Source organism: Anas platyrhynchos, chromosome 7, assembly GCF_047663525.1.
Source record: "Anas platyrhynchos isolate ZD024472 breed Pekin duck chromosome 7, IASCAAS_PekinDuck_T2T, whole genome shotgun sequence".
Lineage (NCBI taxonomy): Eukaryota > Metazoa > Chordata > Aves > Anseriformes > Anatidae > Anas > Anas platyrhynchos.
In genome coordinates this window covers 882747-895288 of record NC_092593.1, presented here as the reverse complement: position 1 = coordinate 895288, position 12542 = coordinate 882747, and the positions used below count along the sequence as shown (strand labels likewise).

The 12542-nt window shown below is 38.6% G+C and overlaps 1 protein-coding gene across 5 annotated transcripts in view; it reads left to right on the top strand.

The window, feature by feature from the left end:
• Positions 1–12542, top strand: part of TANC1 (tetratricopeptide repeat, ankyrin repeat and coiled-coil containing 1) — a 114478-nt gene that overhangs the window by 927 nt on the left and 101009 nt on the right. For 3 of the 5 annotated variants that reach the window (XM_027458198.3, XM_072040998.1, XM_027458197.3), the window contains exon 2: positions 4544–4607. In XM_027458198.3, the coding sequence (XP_027313999.3) occupies positions 4544–4607 (64 nt within the window). Of the gene's footprint in view, positions 1–77; positions 269–2439; positions 2528–4543; positions 4608–12542 lie in introns of those variants that run through there. The other 2 variants (XM_027458201.3, XM_027458204.3) reach the window with 2 other exon arrangements.

The following is a 12542-nucleotide window of genomic DNA, read 5'->3' as shown; positions in this document are numbered from 1 at the left end:
TTCCTGGATGATTATTTTTTTCCCTCCGGTGACAGCGGCGGTTGCGTTGCACCTGAAATGGCCTCAAAACCACTGCGGTAGTGCCCTGGTGCTTGTCCTGGTATTTCTTGTTGTAGGTGACAGTAAGCTGCGGAAGTTGCAGAGAAGCGTTTTCAGGAGGCTTCACCTGCGGGCGCTGCCGTGCGGTGACTCTTGCACAGGAATGGCAGGAAGCGAGTTGGTTCAGCTCAGCACCTAGCGAGCGAAGGCAGTGCAAGTGAATACGAGGGTAAAGGCACCCTTTATTCTGGCCACAGCATCAACAGTAACCTTGGGATCTCCAAGGTGCTGTGCCTTTGCTTTGTATTCATTTTTGTCGCTGTTGTTTTCCCACCCTACTTCTTTGAAAGCTGTGGTGTGTTTTAATATGGAAATTGGTAAGGATTTTGGCACTTAAGTTAAATGGATTACAGGGTACTTAAAATGTGAAAATTGAGCTCCATATTACAACTTTGAGACATCTCTCTTAATTACTTCGAGAAAAAAAAAAAAAAAAAAAACAAAAAAAAAAACAAACCAGCTTTCTGGTGCATTATAGAAGCATCTATTTTACACTCTCCTACAACCACAGAATAGCTGCTAGTAGCAACTATTTTCAAGTTAGTGAAAAGATTGAAATAAGTCTCGTGTGATTTGCAGTCATTATAAGCAACTCTTTTCCCAGTGGGTTTGTTGTAGTAGTCAAGACTTTCGACTGGTCACTTAGTGTTTAAATATTTTTCCCATTTTTGGATATCTCCCTCTTCTCCCACTCTTGTGGTTTTTGTAAAGCTTTATAGTGTTAAAAGTGTTTCCTTGGCTATGTGTGTCTGATCTCTTCTGTTAAATTAAAACCATCAAAAGCACTTGTATTTACAAATTGCCAGTCCTACAAACGTGTGCTTAAGTGAAGGTCCCATTAAATGAATGATTCCCTTTTGGGGTTTGACACATTCCTAAAAAGTGAATGCATCTGCATACCTAACAAGCTGTGGAAGAGCAGACCTCCAGCTAAGATCTTGAAATATCCTGGCTTTTTCTTTTTTTAATCATTTGTTGGTATTGTTTAAATATGCCTCTTATGTGAACTCCCTTTCCAGAGAGATTTCACACCTTGTGAGCTTCAGGCTATTTAGAATCCCGATACTCTTTACTAGAAGACAACTGGAAATGGTTGACACTCTTATTTCAGAGACTTCTCATTTTGTAGTTAGATTGCCACCAGAGTTTTATTCTAGGTCTCTACTGTATTTGAAGCTGTAAGATTGCTAGGTGATCTATTTGCTGCTTAAACAGTAGCATAATTAACTGTATGTAGGCAATGCTGAAAAGAAAAGACAAGCTGAGATACTGCAGAACTCTACACTGCTTCAAACATGACTGAAGGCCAATTGTTAATTCTAAAACTAAACCTGCAAGCAGAAAATACAAGAAGATAAGCTAGATCTGATAGAAAAGAGTGGTCAGACAAATGCATGTGTTTGGGGGGGGAGGGAAAGGAGAAAAAACTTCTTTCTCATGCTATTTAGCCAAGTAATTTTTGAAGTTTTTCTCAATTCCCTGTCATCCCCTGCCCCTCCCTACCACTACCCCCAGTATATAAGTTTGAAGACTCTGGTCCTGATTATTAATAAGAAGAACATGAACCTTGTTGTAAGAGGAAGCAACTTGTTCAAAATAATCAGAATGCATACTGAGTTTGTTCCTTCTTATGCTGGCAGTTTTAAAACTTAAAATACCTTCGTGAATGGGAAGGTACTTGTTTCAACAAGATGTTTTAGATAACTTCACATGTTCTTTGTTCAGAATTGAATTTTCTGACATGCCTCAGAACTTAAATTGTTATTGTTAGGTCTTCTGTAGCTTAATTAGTGCTAATTGGTTTTGTGATTGGCAGATATCTTAATAAAATATAATTAAGCTTGTTAGAACACAAGTGAAAGATAAATATGCATCTGCATTATTAGCTTTATCCTAGAATACCTTGAACAAATCATGAAACCTTTATTGCTGTTAGTGATGCTTTTTGAAAACTAAGTGTTCAGAGTTGTGGGTGGGTTTGTTTGTCATATTTAAAGTGGGATTTATTACATCTGAGATTTATGGGGGAAAGAATTCATACCAACATATTAAGGTGTTAAGATTTAATATAAGTTCAAGTGACTGAAAACCCATTGACTTCTTGATTACAGTATTTGGAAGTTGACTTGAAACTTCTATGTCATAGTCTATTCAAGTCTTTCTTGGAACTCTTTGGTTTAATTCTGTGTATGTGCATGTATACAAGTGAAGTAAAAATATAATTAAATACCAAAAGATAATCTTGTGTTAACAATTAATCTGGGGTACAGGTATTTTTCCTTTTTGTTTGGCATGCAATCCTGTCTGTACTTTTACATAAACTGTATTTTCTTCTTGCAGTCAAAGCTGGAGGTATGAGAGTGTCTAAAAAGCAAGAAAATGGACTTGTTAAGAAAAACGCTAAACCTCCAGGAAAAGACAAGACAAGGTATTGCACTGCAGGGCTGGTTTCCCTGCACCATAGGTAAAGGTCATAGACAACAGGCTGAAGGTTGAAAATAAAGACAACTATTCAACTCTGAAGAGTTTAATTCTTAAAGTAACTTGTGCTACGTAGGATTGCTAAACAGTCTGGCAGACTTCAGTCTGATTCCTGCTTGTGTTTGTGTGTTTTTACCCCCACTGGGATTTAAGTTGCCTGTATTACTTCTGATAAACAGATTTGCATCTGGCATTTCTGAGTATCTTTTGCTGCCATCAAGAAGTCTTCCTTTTTAGTTGAATATCTGTGTCTACATTGAGTCATAGTATCAGTATCTGACAACCAACACAAAGTGCTGTGATCTAGTAGAATCCTTGTGAAATAGATTATTTTACCAGGATTTAAAAGGGAAGCTTGTGACTAGACCGACAGCTGAACTCAAGTTTTGGATTAATGTGATTTTATTTTTTACCTTTTTCTTTTTCTGGATAGCTTTTAATATTAAAATTAGCTTTCTTTACTTCTTTTTTTTTTTAACACTGGCGTAGTGACACTGTTTTGGCAGGTCTACAGAAATCACCACTGTGGGTTTGTTTGCTTTTCTTTTTCCCAATGGCTTGGAGGACGCTGATCTAAAATATTTTTTTTGTAACAAAGCTGAGACAGTAACACTGACTTCTTTCCCGTTTACTTGTTCACTGTACTGCGATCAATGGGTATTCAATATAGCATACATACCTTGTTGGAATGATGGATTTTGTCAGGTTGCAGTCATACAAGTCACAGGAAAATTGTTAAGTAGTAATCATACAGATTCCTTGTTCCTGTGTTTCTGATTCAGATGAGATCATCTGATAGAGCTGTAATAGTGACTTGTTTGAGACTAAGTGGCTGGTCTGAGCTGAGTTCAGTCTTGGCAGGAGATGAACTTTGAGATCTAGTTCTAAAAAAGTGTGCTTACTCTATTACACAGCACCTCTATATTGCATGATAGAACATAATTCATCATCTTAATGGCTAATTAGATGCCTGCATGAGTTTATAGATAATACATAAAAACTGGTTATAGCTCGTTACGTAAGAGAAGTGACTCTTGTTTGGGGGGTTTCTATTTCTTTAATAACCCCCTTTTTTTTCTGGAGTATTTTAGTTTGGAAGCTTTTTTTCACCAATTGTTAGTTGTCTGGGTCCAATCTTGCTGCTGTCTTTTTCCAGAATATGGTTATCCAATGGCATAAACATATATTTAATATCTTCTGTTTGTCAATGTGGCAAACCATCAATTCCTAAATTGAAATTTCAATAGAAAGTTTATCTTGTCTCATCTACCAAATCATTAGCTTCATTCAAGCAGTATCTGCTTTTTCAAGAGTCACGGTTAAGGTGTTTGGTTCCGTGTATATGGCTGATATTGGCTTTTCTTGACTGCGTTTTAAGTTGCAGTGACACCTCTGTAAATAATAATATCATCAGAAGTATGTATAATCTTCTAATGCTTATCTAAAGTATTTCATACCCACAGCTTGTTTATTTGGAATGCTGGTGATGTGGCTAATTTGCGTTGAACTACAAAGAAGTTAATGGGATAATCTTGTACAAAAAGTTCTTGCTTGACAATTTGCTGATGTCAAAGGAAATATTCCCCTGCCAGAGGATGAATGTTTTTCATAGGCCTAGATTAGAATCAAGAAAATAGCAAAGTCAAATTTTTTACTTCTGTCTTTTCATGATAGACTTCGGTGAAGCTATTCCACAGTGTACAAAATTAGTATTTTCTATAAAATATACTACTATAAAATATAGTACTTTCTATAAAACTATGTATAAATTAAAAAAAAGCCACAACACATATTTTCCATTGCTCTATTCTGAGGCAGCATACTTTCCTTTTTATATCGTATAATTAGCTCCAAAACTTAAATTTCAATTACAAAATGTTTTGTATTAACAAGTTTGAAAAATAAGTGGCAGTGTTTTTGCAAGATGGAGATACTAAATACTTCTCTTTCTCATGCTTTGCAGTGCTGTCGTCACTATTTCAAAAATTCAGAAGATGAGTGTCGTACTGGCAGAAGCACTGGACAAAGTAAGTACATTTGGAAGAACAAGATAGGCATTTGTCAAGGCCCCTCCATAAAACTAAACAACAACAACCAAACAAAAACCAGTGAATTTTCCTTAAATTGCTGTCATCTGGTATTTGTAGGCTTGTCTACTACTATATACTACTAAATATTCCTGATGATAAATAGCCTCTGAAGAAACTTAGTATGTGGGTGAAATGCTAGATGGCTAAAATATAACCAGCGGTCTCTTATTCTGCTATTTTTTAATTAATTTTTATTATTCTGTGCATTTCTACTCCTATTTAGCAGTAAATAAGTAGCCACAAAGTGGTTATGTGTATGTGTTATAGAAAAGTACTGTTAGATATTTTAAAGTGTATTTTTTTTAGTGGTATGTTGATTTCAAATTCACAGAACATAGAATGGTTTGGGTTGGAAGGGACCTTGAAGTCCATCTAATTCCAATCCCCTGCCGTGGGCAGGGACACCTCCCACTAGACCAGGTTGCTCAAAACCCCATCCAACCTGGTCTTGAACACTTCCAGGATGAAGCATCCACAACTTCTCTGGGCAACTTCTCCCAGTGCCTCACCACGCTCAGTAAAGAATTTTTTCCTCATCTCTAATCTAAATCTACCCTCTTTTAATTTAAAGCCATTACTCCTTGTCCTGCAAGTGCACAGGTGGGAAGTTAATGTCAAACTGTTTTTAAACTGATTTTAAGTGATCCTTGAGACAACACGTACAACGTATTGCATTGTTGCTCCATATACAGTTATTTCACCTGGGGACTGATACAAGATAGTCAGACATCTGACTGATTTCTCGCTTGGAAATACAAGATTACTTAAAATTTTATGTCACAAGGCTGCTGATAGACCCTTCTATTCATCATTATGCTTACAGGTCTAGTATCTCTTGCTAGGTTGTTGATGCAGAGTCTTACACTTAAATATTGCAAAAGCTGATTTAACAAGCAGCTTTTTAATTTGCACGCTAATCAGATCTGACTCTCATCTGTTTTTCATACACATGCAATCTTTAGATTCCGAAGCATACAAAGAGTTCCTCATCTGTAGAGCTTTGTAAAACATCAGTCACATTTCAACATAAGCCTTTCATCAACAGATGGGATCAAAGCTTTACTATGTAGATCTTGAAATTTGGCTTAGACTTATTTGTTAAGGAGAAATAGAGATATCATCTTGTTTTTCCTCTATTTCCCATCTCTTCTGCTCTGATCTACCATTTCCTTCTACAGTTGGTTTCCAGAATCTCATACATAAACCTTCTTTAGAAGTTTAGAAAGTGATAATTAAATAATACAATGATGGTGGCTTGAATCAGGAAAAGTAAGAATTTGTAACCACTTAATGTTAACTTGGTTACAATTTATTTGTTCTGCTTTCCTTATCTTGTCAGTTCATTCTATGAACTACTGAGAAAGTCAATTCACAGAAGGTAGTCAGACTAATGTCAAAATTTTAAACCAGAAACTATTAAATGTACAGAATCACTGAGTTCTGTGTTGATTACTTGAACTCTTTGTAGAGTTAGGTTTAACTACTTTCATGTGATGGAATTTAGGAGGAGAACAACAGAAGTTGTATTCTATTACAACTTTTTTCCTCATTTTGCTGTTACAGATGAGCCACAAAATTCCTGCAACAGCATTACAAGTTGCTCACCAAAAGCCACAGCCTGCCTTGGAGAAGTTCATGCTGCCTAAAAGAATTTACATTATTCAACAGCCACGGAAATGTTAAAATATGCATTTAAAAACTCATGTTTACATAGAAGCAAATTTCTATTCTAAATAGCACTTAGCACACTGTGGTAAATAGTTTGACTGCCTTGTCACTAACAGAAACACAGTAAGATACAATAAAATACTTTATAAAAAGAGTTACTCAGTTACTTGGGTTTTATTAAAATATATAGCTTCTGTCTAATCTATTTTTAGTAGTGTTCAATAATAACTCAATGCCAAGAAGCCTAACAGCTTCACTTCCTGTGTGAGTTTTGACTGAAGTACTGGAATTGTCCATCTTTTCTGTAATGTTTTTTTTTTTTAACTCAGTGTGATAGCAAACGTGAAGTGAATGTGATCCTAAGAAAGGTCACAACTGAAAGGCGTGTTTTCTGAGAGTTGGTATGTCAATTGTAAATGGATTGAAGTACTGCTTAAAATCCAGATTGCCTAATGTTTTGACCTCAGTGTTTTTTTTGGGTCTTTTTTTTCTCTTATAATTTAGGCTGAGGTGTTCCATACCAATGCCTGTCTCAGGCTGATTGCATGACATGGCAACTTCAGAGGGTCCTGGGAAAAACCTACAGATTTTTCTTGCATTTGTTTCTGTAAGGAAGTTCAGCTTATTGTGCACTGGAGCATTTTCTAAGGTGAGGAGGAAGGGAAAACGATGGTTGAAGCTGACATTGGAAAGTTGGACAGGTTAGGAACTTTTAAGGCCCTCAGCTAATAGAGGTTTCCAAACACTTTTTCCTTGAAGGAAGATGTCTCAAGAATTTAACAGCAAGAAGCCCCTCTTTGTCCTTAATGACTCCCCTGCTGGGATCCAGACAGTAGGAAGAGCCAAGTGAGAACAGTCTGTGTTAACCCATTTAGGGTTGAGGAGTAGGAATGAAGGAAATACATGACTCGGACTCGAACCTCTGGGATGAGAGGGAAGACATGAAAGAGGAGTCAGGTTGCAAGGAACGCAGTGATTTGCATATGGAGTTTAAGGTTGAGATGCTAGAATGGCAGATGAGCCTGAAAAGCAATTAGACTCAGTACAGACTGGAAGTAGTAGGACCTGAGGGATCAAGCTTGAAAATGGGGAGGAGCAATTGTAAATAAAATAACAGGAAGTATCCTTGAGCCCTGCATGCTTATGCTGTCAGGAAAGACAATAAAAATAGTCAAAGTCCTGCCAGAGAATAATTATCTCCTCCTGCTCGTTGGTTGGGTAGCTCAGCTTTTTTTCTTGCTCTTAATCTAATTCTGTTGTGTTTTTTTTTTTTTTGAGGTAGTAATTGCAGATGAATGTGCCACTAAAATTGCAGTCAAGCACTTCAGGCAGACTCAATATGAAAAGTGATGCTCAGAAATGCATTTATATTGTCTGTAAGGATTCTTTTCATAGTGTGCTGCACATGACTACAGTGAAAATTTATTGAACATATGAAGCCCTCTCCTTAGAGGAGAACCCTTAGAGGAGAAACAGGAGGTTACTCAGAATTAGTGTTACCACTTAATATGAATATCTGCTTCACTTTATTCATCTATGAAACGTAAATAACTTTATATGTTGATTAAAGATTAAATTATGATCACAGGAGGTGGTGATTAGTAGTATGTGCAATAAATAACTTGGTTACACCCTGAACAAATAAGAAAAATTAAAATACCACTGCTAGTACATGTTCGCTACAGAATAAATGTCAGAAAAAAAACTTTATAATTCTGATCTTTACCTTTTTTTTTTTTTTCTGAAGAAAACTAATAGCTAGTGAAAATAATAGGGCCTGATTCTGATGGCCGTTAAGGAATATTTCTTTCTCTGAAGTAATCTGCTTCCAGAAACCTATGCATATGCTTGCCAAGGATCTCATGCCAGATAAGGTTGTGTTAGTAAAAAGGATTATTTTCTTTTGGATTACACCCATCAACATTCCCCTGGATGCTAGATTAACTGGACACCTAATTGTTCTGGACTGTGCTTAATATATACTTGAGTGAAGAATCAATTCAAGCATCTTTTCCTAATAACTTGAAGGGACGGTGTGTATCCTGGCACACTACAGAAATTGGTGACTGATGAATTGCACCCTGCTGCAAGGAGCTATAAATAGCTTGGGAGCAGAGAGATACGGGATCCTTGTTTCTATCCTGCACCCCTAGAGTGGCTGAAAACATTAGTGTTCTAGCTGTGTGCAAATCACTGTGGGGATCCAGTCACTTATTGCAGCACTTCATTGTTGCAGCTGCATAAAATCCTATGTTGTGATACGATATTAACATTGCTATGGCAGTGAGTAAACAGAAGAATCTGACCATCCTTCTACTTGTTCCATATTGAATTTTTGCAGTCTGTTCTCTAATGAATATTATCTAAACAGTTGAAAACAATATGTTTAGGGTAGGGATGGCATGCTCAAATACAGAAAGTAGCTATAGGGAACATCTTTATTGGCATGAATCAGGTGGTCATACAACAGTTGCTTATGGACCTAACCCAGTTTTAAAAGGTCCTCATATAGTGCACCTTTAGCAGCTTCGATACTATTTAGTTGAATTAAATATATTCAGTAACTAGGTTTTCTCTGGTATAGTGACTGCTCTGTCTGCACTGGGAGTTGTGCAGCATAGGCTCAGTCTGTTTTTAAGAAGCATCAGTCCTCCTGGAAAAATACATCTGTGCGTGTTGCAGCTGTGCCTAGGATTTGTAAGTGTACAGTGCATATTTGGAGTGGTGGTATGGTAGTTCCAACCACCCTATCACAAAGCCTGCTTTAATGTAAAATATCTTCCATATTCTACCTATATAAAATTTTAATGTAGAGAAAGGGGACCTAACAAGAAGCCAGGAGGCCTATGTTCGATAAGCTCAGTTTGTGGGTTTTACTAAATGTCAAGCAGGTGCAAGTCCCTCTTTTGCAGTAATATGCATCCTGCAGAGGAAGAAATCCTGGCAACTGATCTATTTCATTTCCTGCATTCCCCTGTGGCATTATTACATGTAGCATTTAATGTTTGGTTTCTGTGTCAATAGCACTTGCTATTTGAAGAGAACCTGAAAGTTGGTTTTACTCAGCTGGGCAGATGAGCACCACAACTGCTTTCTCACTCCTCCCTCAAAGGGAAGGGGGGAAAAATATGATGGAAAGAGCTACAGGGTTGAGATAAGGACAGGGACATCACTCTGTAATTATTATGATGGACATAATAAAAAAACAGACTAGGTGTAAGGAGATCAGAGAATGTCATTTACCTATTACTAACAAGCTAGAGCAGTGAGAAGCAAACCAAAACCAACCAACCAAAAACCCTACAGCCACCTTCCCCTCCTCCACCCTCTTCTAGGCCCTCATCCTGAGCAGCACAGGGGAATGAGAGATGGGGTCTGCAGTCAGTCTATAACGCTTTATCTCCACTGCTCCTTCAGGGTCACTCTGCCCATGCTCTCCATGGCGTCCCTCCCACGGGATGCTGTCCTTCACAAACTGAGCCTGTGGTGGCTGCCTACGGGCAGCAGCTCCTCAAGCACTGCTCCCACACGGCTCCGTACCACGGGGTCCATCCCCCAGGAGCAAACTGCTCCAGCACGGGTCCCTCATGGGTGGGCAGCAGCTCCCCCCAGGCCCCCTGCTCCTGCGGGGGCTCCTCTCCACCGGCTGCAGCTCCGGCCCGGGGCCTGCTCCTGCGGGGACTCCACAGGCCGCAGCCTCCTCCAGGCCACATCCACCTGCTCCACCAGGGGCTCCTCCACCCATGGGGGGGCTGCAGCGTGGAGATCTGCTCCATGTGGGACCCATGGGTGCAGGGGGACAGCCTGCTCCACCAGGGGCCTCTCCCTGCACAGCCCGCAGGGGAACTGCTGCTGCCTGCCTGCAGCACCTCCTGCCCTCCTGCTGCACTCACCTTGGTGTCTGCAAGTCTGTTTCTCACTTCTCATTCCCCTAGCTGCTGTTGCACAGCATTTTGTTTTTGTTTTTCCCCTTTTATCAAATCTGCTCTCACAGAGGCGCAAAGAACATCGCTTATTGGCCTGGCTTTGGCCAGCGGCGGGTCCCTTTGGAGCCGTCTGAAACTGGCTCTTATCTGACGTGGGGCAGCTGCTGGCTTCTTCTCACAGAGGCCACTTCTGCAGCCCCTGCTACCAAAACCTTGCCATGTAAACCCAGTACAGAAGTGTACAGAGAATAAACTCTTCTGCTGAAGTGTTTTATAATTAAGAACACTTCCATTTCAGCCAAGTCAATCTTTTACTTAACTGTTGTATTCTGACAAGTGCTTTTCTGTAAGGTGCTTTATTTTCTCAAATTTATATATATTTTTTAAGGTGTCCTGCTTATAACAGTATTCTTAATAACAAGAACAAAACAGAAAATAAAAATTGTATTTTAAACTTTTAAAGAATAGACTTGACAGTTTTTCATCCTGTTTGTGCCATCAGCTCTGACATCTTTTTTGTTTGTGTTTGCATCATTGGTGATGCTATGATGAATCAGTTTTACCTTGTTTTAGGGAGTTTTATCTAGTTCTAGTCTGAATTTATTACTTTGCCTTTATTTAAATATGAACTACAGCTAAATTCAGAACATAAGGAACAAATACAGTTGGTTTGCTGGAATGGATCAAAGCCATGCAGGAAGCCTGCTTTTGCAAATGATGGAAGCATTTAACAAGAATGGCATGGTTTCAGGAAACAATTTATTCTGTAGAACTTCTTGATGGAAATAACATTGCTTAATATGGGGTTGTTTCTTGTCTGTAGACTTTAAAACACCTTAGAGAAGTGGGAGCGGCTGAAGACAACTGGCAATAAAAGCCATGAAAACAGATTTCAGTAAATGCTGCTAGCTACAAGGCCTTCAACATACATGTATTCCTAAATTTGATAATGTCACACCTTCTGTTTGAAGGCTTCTGGACTTCTCTGCAGGGATGAATTTCTTGAGTGAGGCTGAGTGTCTACCTCTTAGCACCTGACTCTAACATCTTGGGTGGTGCTTGGCAGAGCTGTTTGGGAATTTGGCAATGTGTAACTTTAGCTGTTCTGGAATGAATTATGGTATGTGTTGTTATTCATTGTACAGACTTAAGTCTGAATTGAGAGTACGTGACTTCTGACTTTTGTGTGAAGCCATGAAGCAGATTAAATGACAAAGGAAAAACATGTGGCTAATCTGGAAATCTACAATAAAAGGGAACCATAATGAAAGGTTTAACAAAATAAAATAACTGTTTAAAGCCTTTCTTCCTTCTGAGATGTACTCATTCAGTCTGTCCCTCTCCAAGCAGTATGCACAGATTTGCAAATAATTTTAAGCACAGTAACCTCTCCGTGCTATGCAAAATCCAACTGGTATACACACAAACATGTACATCTACTGAATTCCTCTTCAGCTGCATTGGTAGAGGAATGTGTTTCTGGAATGTAAAAATTCCTTGGCCTAATCAGTGTCGTCTGTGACACTGTTGAGCATAACTCCCAAAACAAGTTCACAGTAAGCAATCCTGTTTTGAAACCCTCACTGTCCTTGATGACCATGGTTTCAACATGCTGTTATTCCTTGTGTTCTCTTTCTGCATCTCATAGGCTGTCCTTCCTTCCTTAGCACGAGCAGGGCAGATGCTTGCAGCTGATCAGTTTAGGTGATCGGTTTAGGAGGAATGCAAATTTTTTTCATGCTTTTGAGCCATTTGTGCATTAAATCTTTTTTTAAGAGAGTAGGTGTGATGGGATTCTTTGCAGATACCCAGTATAGCATTCCTTAGAGCTTCCAGACCTAAAGCTTTGACTGCTTCTTGTCTTCCTCACCGTTAGCTGAATGGCTGCTGCTGTTCTGCGGAATACATTATTGAACCACGCTTGTACCTGGTAACTGTTTTCAGTCTTTCTCAGCTACTGTAAACTTTAAGGCACTTTGCTTTCTCTTTTCACTAGTTATCGTTTTCACTTTATTCAGTGAAACCATGCAGAGAACAATGATTCAACCTGATAGTGAACAGCCTTTTTCTTCTTGTCAAACCTGGCCATAGACCCCAGTCCTGGCCATTATTCCACTCTTACTGGATTTTAGTGGAAAACTTTTAGATAACTTTATTATTAACATACATTTCTGGCATTTCATTTGTAACAAATTACCAGTTTTTAGTTCACTCTTCAGATGAAGAGTCTATTAAAATTATGAAACCTGAGTATTTCTTACTCTCCAGCTTTCCTAGT